At 39.4% G+C, this 23,769-nt stretch overlaps 1 protein-coding gene across 4 annotated transcripts in view; it reads left to right on the forward strand.

Annotated features, from left to right (window-relative positions):
• LOC127414184 (hypoxia-inducible factor 1-alpha-like) overlaps window positions 1–23,769 on the forward strand; it is a 39,746-nt gene that overhangs the window by 6,606 nt on the left and 9,371 nt on the right. For 3 of the 4 annotated variants that reach the window (XM_051651990.1, XM_051651991.1, XM_051651992.1), the window contains 8 exons: window positions 13,521–13,711; window positions 13,900–14,045; window positions 14,885–14,969; window positions 16,037–16,149; window positions 16,270–16,469; window positions 17,468–17,574; window positions 17,684–17,831; window positions 23,154–23,452. In XM_051651990.1, the coding sequence (XP_051507950.1) occupies window positions 13,521–13,711; window positions 13,900–14,045; window positions 14,885–14,969; window positions 16,037–16,149; window positions 16,270–16,469; window positions 17,468–17,574; window positions 17,684–17,831; window positions 23,154–23,452 (1,289 nt within the window). Of the gene's footprint in view, window positions 1–13,520; window positions 13,728–13,899; window positions 14,046–14,884; window positions 14,970–16,036; window positions 16,150–16,269; window positions 16,470–17,467; window positions 17,575–17,683; window positions 17,832–23,153; window positions 23,453–23,769 lie in introns of all 4 variants that reach the window. The other variant, XM_051651993.1, reaches the window with a different exon arrangement.

Consider the following 23,769-nt stretch of genomic DNA (forward strand, 5'->3'; position numbering starts at 1 on the left):
TAATGCTTGTATCATTATTAAAAAAGCAATTTCATGACATCATTAAAATTTATAGTATTTAAAATTTCTAAATTTTTAAAAGCTATAACAGGATTAAAATGATAAGGCAAAATATAAAATAAAATGTACAATATTGCGTGAAGTCATATACAGGTGCTGGTCATATAATTAGAATATCATCAAAAAGTTGATTTATTTCACTAATTCCATTCAAAAAGTGAAACTTGTATATTATATTCATTCATTACACACAGACTGATATATTTCAAATGTTTATTTCTTTTAATTTTGATGATTATAACTGACAACTAAGGAAAATCCTAAATTCAGTATCTCAGAAAATTAGAATATTGTGAAAAGGTTCAATATTGAAGACACCTGGTGCCACACTCTAATCAGCTAATTAACTCAAAACACCTGCAAAGGCCTTTAAATGGTCTCTCAGTCTAGTTCTGTACACTACACCATCATGGGGAAGACTGCTGACTTGACAGTTGTCCAAAAGACGACCATTGACAAGTTGCACAAGGAGGGCAAGACACAAAAGGTCATTGCAAAAGAGGCTGGCTGTTCACAGAGCTCTGTGTCCAAGCACATTAATAGAGAGGCGAAGGGAAGGAAAAGATGTGGTAGAAAAAAGTGTACAAGCAATAGGGATAACTGCACCCTGGAGAGGATTGTGAAACAAAACCCATTCAAAAATGTGGGGGAGAACCACTACGCACAGACGTATGCAAGACATGGGTTTCAGCTGTCGCATTCCTTGTGTCAAGCCACTCTTGAACAACAGACAGCGTCTGAACCGTCTCGCCTGGGCTAAAGACAAAAAGGACTGGACTGCTGCTGAGTGGTCCAAAGTTATGTTCTCTGATGAAAGTAAATTTTGCATTTCCTTTGGAAATCAGGGTCCCAGAGTCTGGAGGAAGAGAGGAGAGGCACACAATCCACGTTGCTTGAGGTCCAGTGTAAAGTTTCCACAGTCAGTGATGGTTTGGGGTGCCATGTCATCTGCTGGTGTTGGTCCACTGTGTTTTCTGAGGTCCAAGGTCAACGCAGCCGTATACCAGGAAGCTTTAGAGCACTTCATGCTTCCTGCTGCTGACCAACTTTATGGAGATGCAGATTTCATTTTCCAACAGGACTTGGCACCTGCACACAGTGCCAAAGCAACCAGTATCTGGTTTAAGGACCATGGTATCCCTGTTCTTAATTGGCCAGCAAACTCGCCTGACCTTAACCCCATAGAAAATCTATGGGGTATTGTGAAGAGGAAGATGCGATATGCCAGACCCAACAATGCAGAAGAGCTGAAGGCCACTATCAGAGCAACCTGGGCTCTCATAACACCTGAGCAGTGCCACAGACTGATCGACTCCATGCCACGCCGCATTGCTGCAGTAATTCAGGCAAAAGGAGCCCCAACTAAGTATTGAGTGCTGTACATGCTCATACTTTTCATGTTCATACTTTTCAGTTGGCCAAGATTTCTAAAAATCCTTTCTTTGTATTGGTCTTAAGTAATATTCTAATTTTCTGAGATACTGAATTTGGGATTTTCCTTAGTTGTCAGTTATAATCATCAAAATTAAAAGAAATAAACATTTGAAATATATCAGTCTGTGTGTAATGAATGAATATAATATAAAAGTTTCACTTTTTGAATGGAATTAGTGAAATAAATCAACTTTTTGATGATATTCTAATTATATGACCAGCACCTGTATATGAAGAGGACCCCTTTCTCAGTTTGCTTAATATATTTTTCAGTTGCATTACGCTTACATCTTGTCAAAAGTCTGGCAAGTAAAAACAAAAATATACTAGCCAATGGCGATTCTTTCTCTAACATGACCATAGAGGGTAGGGCACAAACCCCGAATCATGAAATGCTACTGGTACATTTTCCATTATGCAGCGACCTGCATAATGTTGCTATGAAGCACGGCTACTGCTGTAGTCATGTTTATTGTGGTGTAAAGGTTACCTAGATATGCAAATGACTGATGCATATTAGTAATAGGCCTTTGTAATTGTGTACTGCTTTGCACAAAACATTGTCTACTACATCTTAAGGAAATAATAGAGCCTCATAAATGCAAATATGCCTCATTGTATAATAGTGGTGGTGATTTTGATTAATTTCTGTGACTCGATTCTTTTGATTCCATTCACCAAAAAGATTTGTTCAGATTCTTTCATTGATTTGCGCACTGACCATATTTTCAAGTTACGCCTTTGTGCCCACAGATGCACCAAATTACTGTCTTTTCAGTAATTGCATTGAACCGAAAGCAGTAATTCTCAGCCATAACAAGTCTATTCGTTCAGCGCGTCAAACCAATGATATGCTCCTTCACAGCGTGCACTCGAATGCTATTGGCTCATGCTATAGTCAATCTTTACAGGCATGAAAAGCAGCAGAGCTCATAGGCTTCGAAAGGGAGAGACGTAAGTGAATGAAAAATATGAGTCAGTGTATGGAGGTGAACAAGAACAATTAGTTCACTTAAAAGATTCATCACTAACAGATCTATTTTTTCTTCCATAGCTTGTTGCAGTAAAACTATTCTCTTCGGTCTTAAAAGAAGTTACTGATAATGATCACTCAGGTGGAGTAATCCAGAGAAACAGACAGGAAGTGTGGTGAGACAGCTGGTGGTTTCTAGCACTCTGCTATATTCATCTCATAGGCTGGCCAGCATCCAGACGCTTTATCTGCACTCAATGAAGTACGGAGACCTCAAAGTGTGCTCTAAGAGGTCAAGTGTGAATGTATGTTTTTGCGTTAGCTTTACATCCTCTAATGTAATCATATCATGTCTCATGAGGGGCCCTAAGAGAGATACAGAAAACACATACAGATACACACATCCAGGGCATTTTTAATCTAAAGCTAAATCTGCTGGTTCATAAACAGTTAAAGGTTAAATGTGTGTTTGCGCCAGTGTGTTTCAATGGTCACCGAATGGAGTTGCAAAAGTAATGACTCTAATAATGTTTTCAAAAAGGTTTCTTAAAACGTCCCTTTGTCTTCCGTTGGTTGGCAAAACAAATTGTCCCGCCCCAAATGTAAACCATTTGTTGAGCCAATGTTGCTGTGTCGGGCTGGTTGGGATGCACAAACCAACAGAGTAAAGTTTTGATCATACCACAGAGCCAAATTGTTTACACTTTTCTGGGAAGTCAACGTATAAACGGCTTAATTATAGTTGTCTATACATATTTAATTGAGATAGGAGAAAATATTTAACATTGAAGGCACACTAAGTAATTTTTTCCCCATTAAAAAAAGCTTTACTCCTAAAAAATGAATTGTAATTTCGAAACATATGTATAAAATCATGACCACTCACATGAGATGATCACTCTAGTCATATCCGTAACCTTATAAAAGTTGTTTTATTCTGCATGGGGCACGGGTGCCCTCATGGGGGCTGCCATTTTAGAATCTCATGACCAGCTGAATACTACTCGCTTAATCTCTGTAACCATCTTGTTACTGGACACTTTCACTCTTGGATTAAATTAAAATCGTGGCTGATGAGGAGTGACGTGTGCGCGACCCCCTCCCTCTAACTTTTCACTTACTTCTTTTCAAACCTCACTGTTTTTAATTTTCTCCAGGCAGCTTTTGTTTGTTAACAGTTTCTAGAATTTTTATCTTGCACAAAATGTCTAAGGGAAGGGGCAAACAGGTGGAAAAGGATCGAGAAGCTACTACATCGCCTGGGGCTAGCGTAACGCTAGCTGAAATTAGTGCCCTGCATGACGAGCTCAGAGCCTCACTTGCCGTGGACTTCAAAACCTCTTTTGAGAGCTGGGTAACTAAGTTAGACAATATTCAATCCACGGTTGCAGTTCACGATCAATGCATCAGATCCCTTGAGTCTGGCATTACAGAGGTGGGCCAATGCCTCGAGCAGCTTGAGGCCACATGTTCTGGGCTTCAAAATGAGTGGCTGCGGGCTAAAGTTTATAGCCGATGGCAGAATGTTCATATTGTTGGCTTACCTGAGTCCATCGAGGGTCTGCATCCAACGACCTTCTTGTCCCAGCTCCTTGTTGAGGTTTTCAGCCCTCATGTTCTATCTTCGCCACCCAAGTTGGACAGAACTCACCGAAGCCTCGCGCCCAAACCCCCCTCGGGGCAGAGACTGCAACCTGTCGTTTTGCAATTTCATCGCTTCCAAGTGAAGGATATGGTCATTCGCGAGTCTCGCAAAAAAGGTGATTTGTCTTATCAAGGACACAGTATCTGGATATTCGAGGATTATAGCCCCGACGTTCTGAAGCTGCGTGCCGAGTTCAAAGACGCTATGGCAGAACTTTCCAAATAAGGATTCAAGCCTGCTCTTCTCTTTCCAGTCAGACTGCGCATTACACTTTCAAACGGTGAGAAAAATGGTTGCTATCTGCTACTGAAGCCAATAACTGCATTTGGAGTCTGGACACAAAATAGTTTATGTTGAAATACTGGACATGGAATGGAGCTTCAAGTTTTATTTGTTTTACTTTGGTGCCTACTTGTGCTCATTTATTCGGCGGCTTGCTGGTTTTGTTAGTTTTCTGAGGCCTCTTTTTCCCCTCTCCTTTGGCATAATCGCTGGTATGGTTAACCAAGTTCTTGTTTTCAATGTAATGGTTATTTAAATGGACAAATGTAAAAGTATTACACTGTTCACTTTATTTTATTCTGAATGCTAGCTTTTTGATAAAGTGTTCTTGATATTTGTGGAACATCTCAGAATAGTGTTCTTCACAAAGACATTGCAGCTCTTATGATACGATAACGCCCGTTACTTTATCTGATTTCTGTATATAGTTTTAAAATGCTTCTGCTGTTTATTATAAGTGTTCTATCTATTATACTCCATGTTTGTGCACTGTCAATTGACTATTTAGTCAGTTGTTTATGCAATTGTCTGTGGTTTCCATCAAGTTTGGTATAAATATGTTCATGAGGTTATGTAGCCCAATACAGGGATGGCTAGGAGTTAGGAAATTGGCTGGTTAAAATGGTAAAGTGTTTTCTGATGCAGGCCTTTGTGTCTGCATTTGGAACATGGTTTAGGGGTGGATTTATGTGTTGTCTTCACTTATACTTGTAATTTATTGGGTGCAATCTTCTTCATCTAATTTTTCGTCCTCATGTATAACAAGCAAAGGATACCGGTTGTCACATCGGAGTATGTATATGTTTATAATAGTATTTTATGTCTTCAGTGAGCAACACAACACCACCTAGGCTCACCAGCTGGAATTTTAAAGGGCTTAACACCGGTAAAGCGTAATAAAATACTTAATCACTTGAAACATTTAAATACCAAAGTAGCTTTTATTCAAGAAACTCACCTTAGGCCAGCAGACCAACTAAAGATTAAAAGGGGCTGAGTAGGCCAGCTTTACCACTCCACTTTCCCTAGTAAGTCGTGAGGTGTTGCTATTCTCATTCATAAGCAGAACCATTTTCCATCTCCAAGGTCATTTCGGACCCTAATTTTCATTTGGTCCTGGCCAACGTAAATGGACTTAACTGGGATAATGTTCTCGCTCCCTGATTTAAATTCTAGCCAACTTGTACTAGGTGGGGATTTCAACTGTTGTTTAGATCCTCTTCTAGACTGCTCTTCCCCCGAGTACAATCTAAATCCTCCAAAAAAATTCAGCTGTTTATGGAACAATAGGCAGTTTCTGATATCTGGTGCTTTTTAAATTTTAATGCAAAACAGTTTTCTTTTTTCTCCCCATTCACCATACCTCCTCTCAGATTGATTATTTTCTTTTTGACAATAAACTGCTTCCACTCGTTTCTGCCTACATTTACAACCCTATAGTAATCTCAGATTATGCAGCAGATGTAGTGGATTTTTCACTTCCTGGTGGGTTAACCTCTCCTTGGCGTTTCAATTCTTTATTACTTAACGACACAGATTTTTGGAAAAGTTATAAACGATCGTATTGATCTTTTTACTTCGACAAACATTTCCCCTTATATTTCAGCTGCAACAATATGGGAAACAGGCAAGGCCTTTTTGAGAGGAGAAATTATATCTTATTCAGCCTATCAGAGGAAACAGGCAACTTAGAGGAACACCTCTTTATCTAGAACTCTGGCAGAGCTTCAGTCCAGTGCTGTAGATTCACCTAGCTCAGATCTCTTTAATAAACTTCTTACAACTAAAGCCAGATTTCTATCTGCTAGCAACGAATGAAGCAATTGAAGCCCTACACAAATCCCACTATAACTATTATGAATTTGGTGATAAATCAAGTAAATTGCTCACACACCAGCTATGCCAGTCCTCCTCCTTGCATCATACTACTCAAATTTCTATCCTTACCTGCCCTACAATCAACCCCCTTAACAGTAATGACCAGTTCAGGGACTTCTGCATCTCTTTATATACTTCCGAGAGTACAGCTGATGAGGCTCACTTTGTTTTCCGACTCCCTTGATATTCCTCTTATCGATTCTGATTCACCCTCCAAACTGGTAGAACCCCTTACGTTCTCAGATAAATTGTCCCCTCTTTTATTAAATATGTTTAATGAGTCATACAAATCTGGCATCCTCCTCCAAACCTTACATCAGGCTATTTATTCCCTTATTCCTAAAAAAGACAAAGACCCTCTCCAGTGCAGTAATTACTGTCCAATTTCTTTACTCTGCACAGATGTGAAATTGCTAGCCAAAGTATTAGCGCGGTGATTGGAACTGCTTTTATCAACTATTAATTAATTCAACAGATCAGACGGGTTTTATCAAAGACAGGCATTCTTTCCACAATATTAGACATCTTTTGAATATCCTCTATTCAACCTCCCAAAAAAAGACTCCAGATTTAGTCATCTCTATGGATGCTGAAAAGGCATTCGATAGAGTTGTGTGGGATTACTTGTTTTATACTTTGAGGAGATTTGGATTTGGTGACCAGTTTATATCCTGGATCAGGCTTTTCTCCCCAGCTTGTGTGCACACAAATAATCATTATTCAAAGTATTTCCCTCTTGGTTGAGGGACAAGGCAAGGTTGCCTGCTGTTGTTCACTATAGCTATAGAACCTTTGGCAGTGGCCCTCAGATCCAGCATAAATTTCGCGAAGTTCCCCAATGCGCCACCTTCTCCTGCAATTGACACCATTCTTGGGGTTAATGTTTGTGCTAAAGGCTCAATTTCTAAGTTAGTCAGTACATTTGCTACATTGCAGTCGTCACCCCTTGACAATTTGCGTACCAGCTGGTCCCAAGACCTCAATATTGTGATAGACCAAGAAACATAGGAGGCAGTTCTGGACAGGGTTCACTCCTCGTCTATTTGTGCACATCATCGTCTTCTACAATGCAAGGTGGTTCATAGAGTTTACTGGTCTAAAAGCAGACTTGCTCAGATTAATCCAACCATTGACCCCAAGTGTGATAGGTGTCACTTAGGACCAGCCACACTAACTCATATGTTTTGGACCTGCCCGGCCCTCTCTTCTTTTTGGGGGTTAGTGTTTGATTCTCTTTCAGCCATCACCTCTGCAGATATTCCACCATTACCGATCGTGGGCCTATTTGGGGTATTGCCCATCGGTCACTCACTGCCCTCTTACTTTACAATGTTGTTGCTTTTCTAACATTTCTTGCGAGGCGTCTAATTTTACTGAACTGGAAAAGCCCTCACCCACCATCTCATGCACATTGGATAAAGGATGCCCTATATTTTATGAAACTCGAGAAAATTAGATATTCTCTTCACCGGCCTAACATTATTTTTACTCAAATTTGGTGGCCCTTTCTTGCATATGTTAAAAATCTCCAGCTTGACCCAGACCCCATTGTTTGACTCTGACTCCCTGTCCCCACCAATGCTGGCATGGAGGTTCTAATTGTTCTCATGATGCTTGGACAACACGTTTTATGGTTATTGGACTGCATTTCTTCAAAATACATGTTTATAAATTGTAATTTATTTATTTATATTTTCTTTTGTCTTTGTGTGTGTGTGTGTGTGTGTGTGTGAGAGTGTGTGTGTTCTTTGCTCTTTCTTACATTGTAATGTCTCTTCCTTTGTAATGTCTCTTTCTAAAAATAAATAAATAAATTATAAATAATAATAAAAAAAATAAAAATAAATTAATGAATCATGGCTGATTGTGAACAGTGAATTTCTACAATGGCATCTGTAACTGAAATTTATAGATTTTGTATGATGCTGCATCCACACCACTAGGTGTCACTGACAGTCCAAGATGACCTGAGCAAAAATATACCGAGAGCAACTTTAAAGAAATTACTGAAAACACATTTAATGATTTTAGATAATCTAACATGCATAATGTAAAGAGAGATTACTAGCAAGTTCCAACATACCTGCAAGTATGTGTTTTCTAAAAGACAAGAGCAATCAATGGGACACAAACACCAAATGAAAGTGACACACTCGCTTAGCACATACATATTAATTTTAAAACATTAAAGGAATATTCCGGGTTCAATACAAGTTAAGCTCAACTGACAGCATTTGTGGCATAATATTGATTACCACAAAAATAAATTTTTACTCATCCCTCCTTTTTTTAAAAGAAAAACAAAAATCTAGGTTCCAATGAGCACTTAAAATGGAAGTGAATGGAGGCCATTTTTTAATGTTAAAATACTCACTTTTTCAAAAAGTATTGCCACAAGTCATAAACAATATGTGTGTTAACATGATTTTATTGTGATAAAATCACTTACTAACCTTTTCTGTGTAAAGTTATAGCCAATTTTACAACTTTGTTGCCATGACAATATAGTCAACAAACCGTGAAACCCTAAAATGTCTGTAAAAATTACAATTTAAACAACTTTACAGCTTAAATAATATGAGTTTTTAACAGAAGAATTAATGTAAGTATTTTTATAACATTATAAGCTTCACATTTCTGCCTTTAAACCCTCCAAAAATTGGCCACATTCACTTCCATTGTAAGTACCTCACTGTAACCTCATTTTTAAAACATTTTTTAAAGAAAAGGAGGGATGAGTTGATGCAAATTTTTGTGGTTATCAACATTGTCACAAATGTTGTCGATTGAGCTTAACTTGTGTTGAACCTGGAATATTACTTTAACATTCCAAATGTAAAATTGCTATCTTTATTGTGCATATACAGTTGTGCTCAAAAGTTTGCATACCCTGGCAGAAATTGTGAAATTTTGGCATTGATTTTGAAAATATGATTATATGTCTTTTATTTAAGGATAGTGATCATATGAAGCCATTTATTATCACTTAGTTGTTTGGCTCCTTTTTAAATCATAATGATAACAGAAATCACCCAAATGGCCCTGATCAAAAGTTTACATATCCTTGAATGTTTGGCCTTGTTACAGACACACAAGGTGGCACACGCAGGTTTAAATGGAAATTAAAGGTTAATTTCCCACACTTGTGGCTTTTTAAATTGCAATTAGTGTCTGTGTACAAATAGTCAATGAGTTTGTTAGCTCTCACGTGGATGCACTGAGCAGGCTAGATACTGAACCATGGGGAGCAGAAAAGAACTGTCAAAAGACCTGCGTAACAAGGTAATGGAACTTTATAAAGATGGAAAAGGATATAAAAAGATATCCAAAGCCTTGAAAATGCCAGTCAGTACTGTTCAATCACTTTGTAAAGGGGGTTCAGTGGAAAGGAGGAGGCGAGAACTGGCTTGACAACTTAAATAATAATTTAATAAACAACTTAACCAAAAACACACAACCATAAGCACACAGTACAGCTGCCTGTAATTCTCTCTCTCTCTCGAACTGTCGTCCCCGGCCGCCTTTATCCCTCGCGCGCCCCATCAGGCTGATTGGGGACCGGGCGTGCGTCATTCCAGCCCGGCCCCGCCCTCCTCGACTCTACACTCTTCCCGGGGTTGCCTCAGGCCGGGGAGCCCCCGGCATGACGTACATCCCCCCTTCCTCTCCGGGGGGGGGGCGTACCTTGCGCCCCGACTGCCGGCGGGTCATCCCCGCCTTCCTTGACCTGGGAGGAGACAGGACGGGAAAAACAACAAAACAAAATGGCGAGGGAAAGGCCAACACGGAGCGACAGAGAGAGAGAGAGGAGAGAGAGAAAAAGAAACTCACCAGTTCTCTGATGCGCCGTCACGTGGTCCTCGATCACTCCTCCACCCTATCAGGCGGACAGCAGCCGGTCCTCCCTGGGCGGACCGGAGTCAGACCTCTGGCCCCCAGCGGACAGAACGCCCCTCCGCGTTCCCGGCATCCCGTGGGGACACTCCTCCGCCCCTGGCAGCGGCCCTACCACTCCAGGCGGTCGGGGAGTCGCTTCCCTCCTCCCCCCGTGGACGGCAGTCTTCTCTCGACCCCTCCGCGTTCCTGCGGGACGGCAGGGCACTCCTCCGCCCCCGGCAGCGGTTCCCTCGCTCCAGGCGGTCGGGGAGTCCCGTCCCCACTCGCCTCGCGGACGGCGGCCGTTCCCCGCGTCCGGGTGGCAGCAGCGCTCCCCTGGGTGGACGGCAGTGTCGAGGATTCTGCGACGGGAATCCCTCCTCCTTCCCGGGTTTCAGCACCAGTGTAAAGGGGGTTCAGTGGAAAGGAGGAGGCGAGAACCGGCTTGACAACTTAAATAATAATTTAATAAACAACTTAACCAAAAACACACAACCATAAGCACACAGTACAGCTGCCTGTAATTCTCTCTCTCTCTCGAACTGTCGTCCCCGGCTGTCTTTATCCCTTGCGCGCCCCATCAGGCTGATTGGGGACCGGGCATGCGTCATTCCAGCCCGGCCCCGCCCTCCTTGGCTCTACACACTTATTAAGAAGTGGAAAATTCAGGGATCTCTTGATACCAAGCCAAGGTCAGGTAGACCAAGAAAGATCTCAGCCACAACTGCCAGAAGAATTGTTTGGGATACAAAGAAAAACCTACAGGTAACCTCAGGAGAAATACAGGCCGCTCTGGAAAAAGACGGCACGGTTGTTTGAAGGAGCACAATATGACGATACTTGAACAAAAATGAGCTGCAAGTTGCCAGAAAGAAGCCTTTACTGCGCCAATGCCACAAAAAAGCCTGGTTACAATATGCCCGACAACACCTTGACACGCCTCACAGCTTCTGGCACACTGTAATTTGGAGTGACGAGACCAAAATAGAGGTTTTTGGTCACATCCATAAGCGCTATGTTTGGAGAGGGGTCAACAAGGCCTATAGTGAAAAGAATACCATCCCCACTGTGAAGCATGGTGGTGGCTCACTGATGTTTTGGGTGTGTGAGCTCTAAAGGCACGGGGAATCTTGTGAAAATTGATGGCAAGATGAATGCAGCATGTTATCAGAAAATACTGGCAGACAATTTGCATTCTTCTGCACGAAAGCTGCACATGGGACGCTCTTGGACTTTCCAGCACGACAATGACCATAAGCACAAGGCCAAGTTGACCCTCCAGTGGTTACAGCAGAAAAATTTTAAGGTTCTGGAGTGGCCATCACAGTCTCCTGACCTTAATATCATCGAGCCACTCTGGGGAGATCTCAAACGTGCGGTTCATGTAAGATGATCAAAGACTTTGCATGACCTGGAGACATTTTGCCAAGACGAATGGGCAGCTATACCACCTGCAAGAATTTGGGGCCTCATCGACAGCTATTACAAAAGACTGCACACTGTCATTGATGCTAAAGGGGGCAATACACAGTATTAAGAACTAAGGGTATGCAGACTTTTGAACAGGGGTCATTTCATTTTTTTCTTTGTTGCCATGTTTTGTTTTATGATTGTACCATTCTGTTATAACCTACAGTTGAATATGAATCCCATAAGATATAAAAGAAATGTGTTTTGCCTGCTCACTTATGTTTTCTTTAAAAATGGTAGATATATTACCAATTCTCCAAGGGTATGCAAACTTTAGAGCACAACTGTATATATATATATATATACGTATATATATATATATATATATATGTATGTATATATACATGTCTAACATTGACTGCTTTGGCAATGTAAAAGCAGGTTAATCTTGATTCAAATCTTGAATCCCGAAAGAGACAAAGAGAGGAAATATAAATTAAGGAGTTAATTAAACTGTTGATATCTTTGGCAGAGCCTTAACTAGTCTTGCCCAAGGATGTTTTATGAGCACTGGGTTTTCCATCTTGACCCTGAAGACAGCTCACAGCAAACATAATGATGTCACTAACTGTACAGAGGGACCTTTGTGTGAGTGGTTTTACCTGCTGTGTTTCCAGTACGTCTCTGTTAAAAAGGTGACTGTCTTAAGTGTGCCCCCTCTGACCCCACGCAACACAACACAACACAGTACAGCACCACACACGCAACATTGCACAATAATACACAATCAAGCCCCACACAACACATCACACAACACTACACAATTCAGCTCCAGATAAACAACATTACATAACACTACACAATAGAGCTCCACAATACACAACATTACACAATACAGATGCACATAACATTACATAACACGACACAATACAGCACCATGTTACATAACCTTACACAACACAACATACAATACAATACAATCAAACCTCCTCAACTGAGGGATGATCTGTTATGTGTCACTGAGGACAAAATGTCACCCCATCTGCTCCTCACAGGCAGTCAACTACACCACACTGCAATAATCCAGTTAATCAACTCGATAGTCTTCATGGCTAAAGGGAGGGTGATATATATGACTGCTGGTGGGCAAAAAGTGATAATTAGGGCTACACTACCCCAGTTGTGATTCTTGGTTCATCACTGGGTCTGTCTCAGTGGTGTAGCCAGAAACAAGACTTTGGGTGTGTCAAGAGAAAACTGGGTGTGCAAGAACTAAAGCACAATTAAGTGAAATATAATAAAATAACCATTAACAACCATTGGTTCAATTTCTTTTTGGCTATATTTTTTTTTAAGCTCTGTGTAGTTGGAGGTTTGGTTCATAATAAAAAAAAGAAAAATAATACTGTTGTTACGTTAATTATTAAGCCAATATAAATAAAGGATAATACTGTGACTGACATGATGCAAACAGTAAAGCATCAAAAAAACTGCCATTTCATTTAGTTGTGCAAGCTTACATTTTGGGTGGCAGTTGCACACCCATGGCTACGCCACTGGTCTGTCTGCCATTTTCATCCTTTTTGGCAAATATTTATTTTAACCTAAATAAACCTGGCAAAACTGTCTGGGCACAACAGAATATTAATAAAAGTAAATTTGTGGTCAAATTAATTTTTTTCAGTAGAACTTGCACTGAGTGAATGATGTCATTGGCTTATGTAATCTCACACATATGAACTTGACTTCTAATGTTTGCAGCTGGTTTATGTGCAACAATGCTATGCAACTGTGTGTGTTTGATGTGGGAATCAGGATTATAGACTTCCTAATGCTCTATGCCTTTGGAAATCACAAAGCATTAATATTTTAATATTTGTTTAAGCATTGTTAATGCAATAATAGGCTACATGTTGGAGGCATTGAGAGCGCAGGCCCCTGATGGTGGTGTGTTTGTGGCAGGGTGAGTTCAGAGCGAAGGAAAGAGAAATCTCGGGATGCTGCACGTTGTCGGAGAGGAAAAGAGTCAGAGGTGTTTTATGAGCTGGCCAAAGAACTTCCCCTCCCTCACAGCGTCACCTCTAACCTGGACAAAGCATCAGTCATGAGACTCGCTCTCAGTTACCTGCGTCTCCGTAAAATACTGGACACAGGTGAGAGATAGCACAGGTGAGAGATAGCAGACAAATGCCAGATGAGTGAGAAAGAAAGATCATCAAATTAATTATCTGTAAAATCTGCTGTGTGTACAAAATATGTCAAATATCTGTTCTGATATTCATAGTGTATTTATTAAGAGCAGTTTCAATAATTTTTTTCATGTCTCCGTCTGTCTCTTTAGGTATTCTTGGTGTGGAGACTGAATTGGACTCTCAGTGGAACTGCTCATTTCTGAAAGCTCTGGACGGGTTTCTCATGGTTCTGTCTGCAGAGGGTGACATGGTCTACCTCTCAGAGAATGTCAGCAAGTGTCTGGGCCTTCTGCAGGTGATGTAGCCTTGATTTCAAGGTTTTTTCAGACATAATTTATATATGCATATGTTACATTATCTTTTTAAAAGCTGAGAGTCTGTCACAGAGATTAGAATTGGTGCTAGAATTGTTAAAGTAAAGGTGACCAGGTTTTCCCAGGGCAGTCCCGGTTTCACAAGTTGCGTCCCAGTGTCCCGACAATTCTCTAAAATAGTACATTTGTCCCTCTGACCTTATTGTCCTTAGCTACCATCTCTGTTTGTGGTTCTCAATAGGATGACATTGCAGAGAAGGAAACCAGTTACTTTTTCATTGCAGGTTGATTTGCTGATAGACCTACTTTAATTCTAGAACGTCTTTCGGCCCTATGTCTTGTTACCGTAACAATAACTTTATGTACTTGCTGTCACTCCTTGTCATCCTTTCAATGAAAGATGCTTCAAGTAAGGTAGCTAAGCTACAGAAATGCCCAAATATGAACTTACTGTACATATTATATGTGGAATTATGTTTGATAGTTTTAAGTTCCAGTGTTCTGAGTCTTTACTTTTACTGTAAATTCAATGTTATTTCAAACAAGTGTGGGCAAAAACATTCACTGGGATACCTTTCACCCCCATGTGTCCCAGTTTGGGACTTAAAATATCTAGTCGCTATATCCAACACATTTTATACATTATTCAGGACTATGTTAAGTGTAGAAGAGTAAAAAAAACAATCAGAGCACTTTTGTAATTGCAGACTGGCTTTCTTGACTTTAATCACTAGCTATGCATGCTTAGCTAGGCCAAATAAATGTGAATAATGACATGAATTATGTGAGTGTCTATATTAAATTGTTTCATCCCGTGTAGATCGACCTTACTGGACACAGTGTGTTTGAGTTTACTCATCCATGTGACCACGAGGAGCTCAGAGATATGCTGGCACACAAGACAGGTAATACTGTCTCTCATATACTCACAATCACACAATCACTTACATCCAGGGCTGGATGTTTCAAATTCCCTGTGGCTCTATATATTCCACTGATCATGCAATCAGTGCGATCACCGTGCAGGGACCAAATCATTTAACATACAAATCACAATGGTAGTGATAACCACAAACAATGATGAGCTCTGAATAATAATAGTAACTGAAGGTTACTACAATTACAATAACAGCAGTGTATATAAAACAGTTAAGCTATAATATAACTACACCTGTTTGTTAGTTTTAACTTGATGTTTTAATTTTTATTTACTTTTGCACATATTCTGGCCAACTTTTTGTTTTTATTGATTTGTTGCACTAAATAAACATTTAAGCATATATGTGGATAGTTTACGTGAAATTTTAAGCATTGTAAGCAGTGTGACACTTTCTTCATCTAAAACTATTTAAAAAAAGCATTTTCTTATTGTAATTTTTAAATGTTGTATATGTTAACATTAATTATTGCAATATGAACCAACACTGAACAATTGCATTTTTATGAATTAACATGAATCAAGATTAATAAATGCTGTAAAATTCTAATGTTCATTGTTAGTTCATAACATTTACTGTTAACAAATAGGACCTTGTTGTAAAGTGTTACCCTGTTGTTATTATTATACTTGTGGTTTCCATGACCTCTGACCTATTTGTACTTCTAGAAATAAAGTTGGAAGGTGATTAAAATGGTGAAAAACCTTTAATAGTGAAGAAATGCTGACATGTCACACCTAAAATACACACTTTCTGCTATACATACATGCACATTTTAACCTAACATCTTCAATTTGGGGAATTAAAGTTCTTGGACACGTTATTTGCCATCTACCAAACTTTAGAGTGCTTATTTCTTAGTGCTTTCTCTTTAATTTTTTTACTACTAAGTAGTGGGAATTGGGCCTTCGAAATTGGGAGAAAAGGGGATAAAACAAAAAAAAAGTTATGACAATATTCACACTTGTGGGACCTATTTTCACAATTTTGCCTTGGGCCCCTGCTTACATCTCTTTCAATTTTTCCCTCTTCAGGTCTGTCAAAGAAAGCAAAGGAAGAGCACACAGACAGAAGTTTTCTGTTGAGGATGAAATGTACACTGACAAGCAGAGGGCGCACTGTCAACATCAAATCTGCCTCCTGGAAGGTAGGACTCCTTACTCATGCAGTCATGGGAATAAAAGTGACCCTGTCCCGCAGAGCACATCACTTTGAAAGCATCTGCGGTGAATTTGAATTTATCCCTATCAGCCTCTCGTTCTGACAGGTTTTGCGCTGTTCGGGCCACATCCACACAGCATATTGTGTTGAGAAGGGCGAGTTTGTGGGAAAAAATATGTGTTCAACATACCTGGTGTTGATCTGTGAGTCTATTCCCCACCCGGCAAACATTGAGGCACCTCTGGATTCTAGAACATTCCTCAGTCGCCACACTTTGGATATGCGCTTCACCTATTGTGATGACAGGTAAAATCCCAGCGCACCTGCACACAGGAGTGATGTACAATAACACCTGTCCTGTTGAGCAGATGATTCAATGCGTCTGTGCTGACTGCAGCAGCATTTGATACTCTGTCCTAACTAGATGCAATATGATAAAGCAACAATCCTTTTTTTGTCCTAACCAAGATTTTGTCATTCACTTGGTTTCTATATTTGTGGCATCACACTCAGGCCTCCCCAAACTCCCAACTGCGCCCCTGAAAACTGTGTTGGGGGTTTGGGGGTTGATGCATGTGCCATCATATATTGGAGCGCCGGTATTTGTCACAGACAATTCGTGCGTGCGATCACCTGCAGGCTATCACCGGTTGTCATAGCACTATCGGGGGTGTTGATGTATCTCTCTTGGACCCCCCTCACTGGCTGGGCCCCTGAAAGCTGTTCCCTTATGGGCAGCCCTGGTCACACTGTGTAACACCCCCCCATAGTGAAATCTCATCGGTCCAAAATCCCATTCCACATATTAAACATCAAACATGTTCTGATTGATTGTGATTGTGTCATGTTGTGCAGCAGTTTTATGTTCAGTGAGGACAGACAAATTGCTTGTCGCTGGAACCACATTGCACCTGGTTAGGACAGAGTAAATAATAAAAAAAAGCCTTAATCCTGTTATCAGACTTAAGACCATTACAGCTAAACAGACTTATGGGCCGGCTTTAAAATGTGTGACAAAAGTAGACTTGTTTTTTTTATAAATTTTGATTTTTTAAAATTATTTTTTTCACTTAAAAATCATCAGGTGAACATAGTGGTGCATTCCCATTCACTTCCATGCACTGACAAGTCTCTGCCTTGTAGTAGAGAGAAGTGAGTGCTGGGAAGATTCACAGACAGTCACTACCACTACCGCTTGAATCTTTGCAGATCTAGTTGAATGGCTTGGGTTACATCCCCACCTAGTGGTGACTTGTGAAAGCTGCAGTATCACAAAGTGGCACGTAACCTGTGTGTGTTTGCAGGATCACAGATTTGTTGGGATTTCATCCAGTGGATCTGTTGCAACATTCTGTGTATGAGTACTATCACGCCTTGGATTCTGACCATATGACCAAAGCACACCACAACCGTAAGACCATATGAACAGACACATGTGATACATCCTGAAGAATGCTGTTTGCTTATATAAATCTAAATAATGTTATACATAACTTTGGTTTATTTGTCTGTCTCTACAGTGTTTGTGAAGGGGCAGGTATGTACAGGATTGTACCGTCTACTGGCTAAAGCAGGAGGCTTCGTTTGGGCAGAAACTCAGGCCACTGTGATCTATAACAGTAAACACTCCCAGCCACAGTGTGTGGTCTGTGTCAACTATATCCTCAGGTAGGACCTCACGTTTGCATTTATATGTGTGTTGACTTGTATACAGCCAAGCGCACACTACAAGACTGACGTTTGTCACCCTTTAATGTTTTAATTTTTTGAAGTATGCAGAAGTATGGCTTACAGTGTCACCTAGTGGCCTGGATGCTGCATCATTCAAACGCAGTAGTTTTCAGTTACCAATGCCATTGTTGCAATTCACTTTGTACAGCAGTCCTCTACATTGCAAGTAAATTACTGCTTATGCGAGTAAATTTCACGCTATGCGACTAAAATATATCTGTTGTCGAGTAAATATTAACATTTCACTCGCCAATGATTGAGTTGAGTAGTGTCGAAGCACAGAGACCCTTTTACTGAATAAGAAGCAGGCGATTAGGAAGCTGGATTCAGCCTCATATTTCCCTGCAATCTGTGTCTCATGAACGTGCAGGAAAATGCATTTGTCTCATTCAATTGAACTCTAAGTGTCTCATGGAACCACACCACGGACGTCACCCAGAGCAGCTCTCTTGAAAGCACGTGAAGATGAACCGGATTTCAAGTGCTCTGATGTGCGCGCCGTCTACAGAGGCTCACGCCAAGCTCCTGCGAAAATATAACAAGGTATAAACGTATTAATTTAATAGTGAACACTAAGCGGTGTTCACTATGAGGCAGTTTGGTATGATGCCTTATTGTACGAGACCTTAGGCATGACAGTGTTTTTCCTGAGACCTGAACCTTTTTAGTCTGATGTCTGAGAAGTGACACTGAGGTCTGAGAATGTCCTAAAAGGAACATAGTCGTTTTTCATTGTACCTTGTTTCATTTCCGTGTTTCATTTTTATTTATTTATTTATTAATAACAGTTTGGCCCCATCGACCGCTGTTGTTTTTTCATTTTTTAAATAAAAAACAGCTGTCAGATAAACTCCAAAATATATTTTTGTATCCGTGTGGTTTTTTACAGCCCACCATATACATTATACCATATTATATTGTATATTGTAATAGGAAAACATTTCTGTCTTAAATTCTTCACTTTCACACATTATTTTAAGGCTCTCTGATTAACTCACAAGCCCATATTTCTCAAGAAGGATGACATTGAGATTCTGTTTCTTGCATTTTATCATCCCCACAGAAATAGAGTAGGTGCACATCTCAACCTCTATGTCCAATGCGTGTCATTAATACTTTGTGAATGAACCCGCAATGACCACGGACATTTGCCATTACACAGTCGTTAAATTAAAGTGAAACTTGACCGCTTAGGTCTGTTGCCTTTTGGTCTTATACCTTTTGGTCTGATGCCTTATTGTAAGAGACTTTAGACATGACAATGTTTTTCCTGAGACCTGAACCCTTTTATTCTGAGGAACGGTGCCGTTCTGCCTGAAGTCTGAGAACTGACACTGAGGTCTGAGTATGTCCTAAAATGTACACTGTACAAATGAAAAATGGTAGAGGCCAGTTCTCATGTGTGCACAGAACATGGTCAATCTCCACACATGCAATCCATATGCATCCCAAAGAATTCTGAAATGATGAAAAAAACTGGGAGCTCTCCTGCACAATTTATGCACAATGAATGCTCTCACGATCTAACCAGCACGCATGTGTGTAACACAAGAGAGTACCGGAAAGCAAACTCTGGTCATAAAGGAGTCATGTACAATTTAAATTACGAGCTATATTACATGAAATTTCTCTACTTGGCTACAATAATATAATATAATATAAACAGCTATACAGGTTGGCTGGGTAAAAAAAAAAAAAAAAGACTAAAGACTAAATCTGAAAAAGAAGATATATATTTTAGTTAGAAATATTTTGATTATTAAAATATTATTTTAATTATTTTAAAATGTATACTTTTATATTTTATATTTGATTGTCATTCATATGTTTTAGAAGCCTGAAAAGGAAATCATATATGACCAGAGTTAAATTTGTATAAATTACTATGTTGTGTGCCTGAAGCACACATAGTTACAGTTTGTATGACAATTAATCATCATATTTGTGGAAAAACCTAAAACAGACAATTAATCGTCATAGCCCTAAAACAGGCAATTAATCATGATAATTGCAATTATTTGTTTGATAATGAATTGTCAGCCAAATTTAATAATTGTGACAGCCCTCATTTTTATTATAGTTCAAACTCTCTGATTTTTTTGTTAAAAATGTGTATGAAATTTCAAACAGTGACAACAGCTTGTATCATTATTAAAAATGTAAATTGATGGAATGTGAAATTTGCACATTTTTAAAATGTGATAAAAATGATAAGGCAAAATGTAAAAATAAAAAGTACAATATACTGTAAATGAAGAGGCCCCCTTTCTTGGTTTGATTAATATCTTTTTCAGTTGCATTATGCTTAAATGTAATCAAATGTCTGGTGAGTAAAAACAAAAATTTACTAGCCAATGGTGATTCTTTCACCAACATGACCGTTGAGGGTTGCACAGTAAGCCAGGAATAATTTAATCCATGAATGAAAGTGTCTAATTACAGGGCAGTTACAGACATCAAAGGGATAGTTCACCCAAAAATGAAAATTCTCTCATCATTTACTCACCCTTATGCCATCCCAGATGTGTTGACTTTCTCATATGCTGAACTCAAATGAAGACTTTTAGAAGAATTTCTCAGCTCTTTTGGTCCATGCAATGCAAGTGAATGGGTGTCAAAGTTTTGAAGCTCCAAAATTCACAGACGTCAGCATAAAAGTAATCCATAAAACTCCAGTAGTTTAAATCAATGTCTTCAAAAGCGATATGACAGGTGTGGGTGAGAAATATTTAAGTCTTTTCTTTTCTTTTTTTTTACTATAAATTCTCCTCCCTGCTCAGTCAATCTCCACTTTAACTTTCAATTTCACATTCTTCTTCTTGTATGATTCATATTCTTCATGCATATCACCCCCTACTGGGAAGGGAGAAGAATTTCTAGCAAAAAAGGACTTAAATATTGATCTGTTTCTCACCCACACCTATCATATCACTTCTGAAGATATGGATTAAAACACTGGCGCTTAGGGGGCCTGGGTAGCTCAGCGAGTATTGACGCTGACTACCACCCCTGGAGTCACAAGTTCGAATCCAGGGTGTGCTGAGTGACTCCAGCCAGGTCTCCTAAGCAACCAAATTGGCCCGGTTGCTAGGGAGGATAGAGTCAAATGGGGTAACCTCCATTTGGTCGTGATTAGGGGTTCTCACTCTCAATGAGGCACGTGGTAAGTTGTGCGTGGATCGCGGAGAGTAGCATGAGCCTCCTGTGCTGTGAGTCTCCGCGGTGTCATGCACAGCGAGCCACGTGATAAAATGCGCAGATTGACTGTCTCAGAAGCGGAGGCAACTGAGACTTGTCCTCCGGATTGAGGTGAGTAACCATGCCACCACAAGGACCTACTAAGTAGTGGGAATTGGGCATTCCAAACTGGGAGAAAAGGGGATAAAAAAACCCCACTGGAGCCTAGGGGTGTGAATCTTTGGGTTGAAAGCGAATTAATTTGATTCAGGATTCACAGGTTTTCGATTCGATTCAAAAAACGATTTTTGCAAATTCAAAATGATTCTTATTTGATTCACAATGATATTAGATTCGATTAACGATTCATTTAAAAAAAAAATTTTAAACGCATTTATAGTATTTTTTTAAATACTTCCCCTAATGTGCATTAAGCAAGAAAAAGAAAGGCAAACTATTTAAGATTGTTTATTGCACCAAAAGTAACGAAAGAAAACACATTAAATACATGTACATACAGGTCACTTGGAATACAATAATAGTACAAGAATACAATGTTCCAATCAAATATTTCAGAGCTGAACATAGCTAGAAAAGTATTCCATATTTCACTAAAAAGTATTTTTAATAATTTGCATGGCTTTTCCAGGCCTTGAAATCACAATTTAAAAATTCCCTGATATTTCCAGGTTTTCCATGACCGTGGGGACCCTGAATCAGTAAACTAATCCAAATATTAAAACATTAAAGTAACATCATCTGACTACATTCAGTTTCAAAGAAAGGAGAAAAGCAATCATATAGATGACTTCAATTTAAATGTTTTCTGCACACAAAGTCCCCAACTAAACAATTATACCAGTAAAATGGCACTTTATTTTATTTTATAGAAAATAACATCTTTATAAATTTCCTCACAATGAAACCACTTTATTTCAGTAGTGACCCAGTGTATTGAAGTACAGAAATGTACTTTTACATTTAGGGTCAATACCTGCCCCCTGTATTTGATTTTCAGGGGCATTTTTTATAAGGGCATAATTTTGTAACAATTTAAAACATAAACTATGTCTTTAAAATGTCATTTTATTCAATTCATTAACACAAATTCCTGAGTCCTACATTTAAAAAAATGAAAGACTCGGAAAGCTGCTCAGAAAGTTTCAGTGAGAGCTACAGATGGAACAGAGAGCAGGCGCGATCCCGTGAAGGGGGATGGAAGAGTGCAGCGCATGTCTGTGTGGGGAGAGCTGTGACGGCACATGCTCTGGGATGCCCTAGAGAATGAAGCCACGCATGTCTCATTTAAATCACATATGTAACTAATTTAATATTTATATATTCTAAAATATTGTATACTAATTTGCTGAATCGATATTCTCGTTTCAAAAATCATATTTCAAGATCGGTGCATATGAATCGGCAGGATTACTAATCGATGCATCAAGAAAACGAGTGAATTGTTACACCCCTACTGGAATCATATGGATTACTTTTATGATGCCTTTATGTGCTTTTTTTAGCATCAACATTTTGCACCCATTCACTTGTATTGTATGGACCTACAGAGCTGAAATATTCTTCTAAAAATCATAATAAGATCTGCAGAAAAAAGAAAGTCTAACAGATCTGGGATGGCATGAGGGTGAGTAAATGATGAGAGAATTTTCATTTTTGGGTTAACTATCCCTTTAAGGGAGTAGTATTCAGCTGGTCATGTGATCCTAACATGGCTCCCCACATGAGACACCCCTGCTCCATGTAGAATAAAAGAGCTTTTATAAGGTTACTGATATGACTGAACACTTCATCTCACAGGAGTGGTCATGATTTTACACATATGTTTAAAAATTACTATTCATTTCATTAGAAGTAAAACTTTTTAAACAAGGAAAAAAATTACAGTAATGAGGGCACCTTTAAGTCTGTGACTAGTCTGCGACAAAACGCCGCAGAACGTAACGTATTCCCTCCATAGATAGTCTTTTTCTTTTTTCACATTTTTAGCAAATAAGTGCAGAAATGACCACATACCCTTCTGAAATGTTGTTTGTTTGTTTGTTCACATATTTTATTCTGCAGTGGCATAGAACAACCCAAACAAATCATGTCGCTACAACAGACCAACAGTACAAAAATAAAACAGGAAGAGGAAGATGAGACAGAAATGGTGAAAGATGACAAGATAGAATCTGCTGCGGATGAAGTAACCATGGGAGGGCTAAAAGACAAGAGAAAAGAGGGGGATGAGAAGGAAGAGGAGTGTGTGGAAGCAGAGCTAACACCTTCAGTGCTACATGACAGTCTGAAGGGGGAGCCAGAGACACTGACAGACCCTGCAGTAGGACACACCGTCCTCACACTGGATATTAACAGCACAGGTCTGTGCACCACACAGACTCATTTAACCAGATATCTTAGTTGTTCTGACATTGGACCATCAGTCTTGGAAGTTTCAGGGTCATGTATTGTACACAATTCTAGCCTGCAGTAAATTCTTCTATATTCAGAAAAGAATAGTAGCTTACTGTTTACTGCATATTATTATGCAGTATACTGCCTACTGTTTTTTAGATTGTTTCACTCTATGTGAAATAGTATGGAATATGCAATGCTTAAGATTTCAAAATGTAGTATAATACATTTTTAATTGTTATTGTTATTAATTGTTATTGTTAATTTTTAATTCAGCAAGTGT

This window comes from Myxocyprinus asiaticus, chromosome 23, assembly GCF_019703515.2.
Source record: "Myxocyprinus asiaticus isolate MX2 ecotype Aquarium Trade chromosome 23, UBuf_Myxa_2, whole genome shotgun sequence".
Taxonomy (NCBI): Eukaryota; Metazoa; Chordata; class Actinopteri; order Cypriniformes; family Catostomidae; genus Myxocyprinus; species Myxocyprinus asiaticus.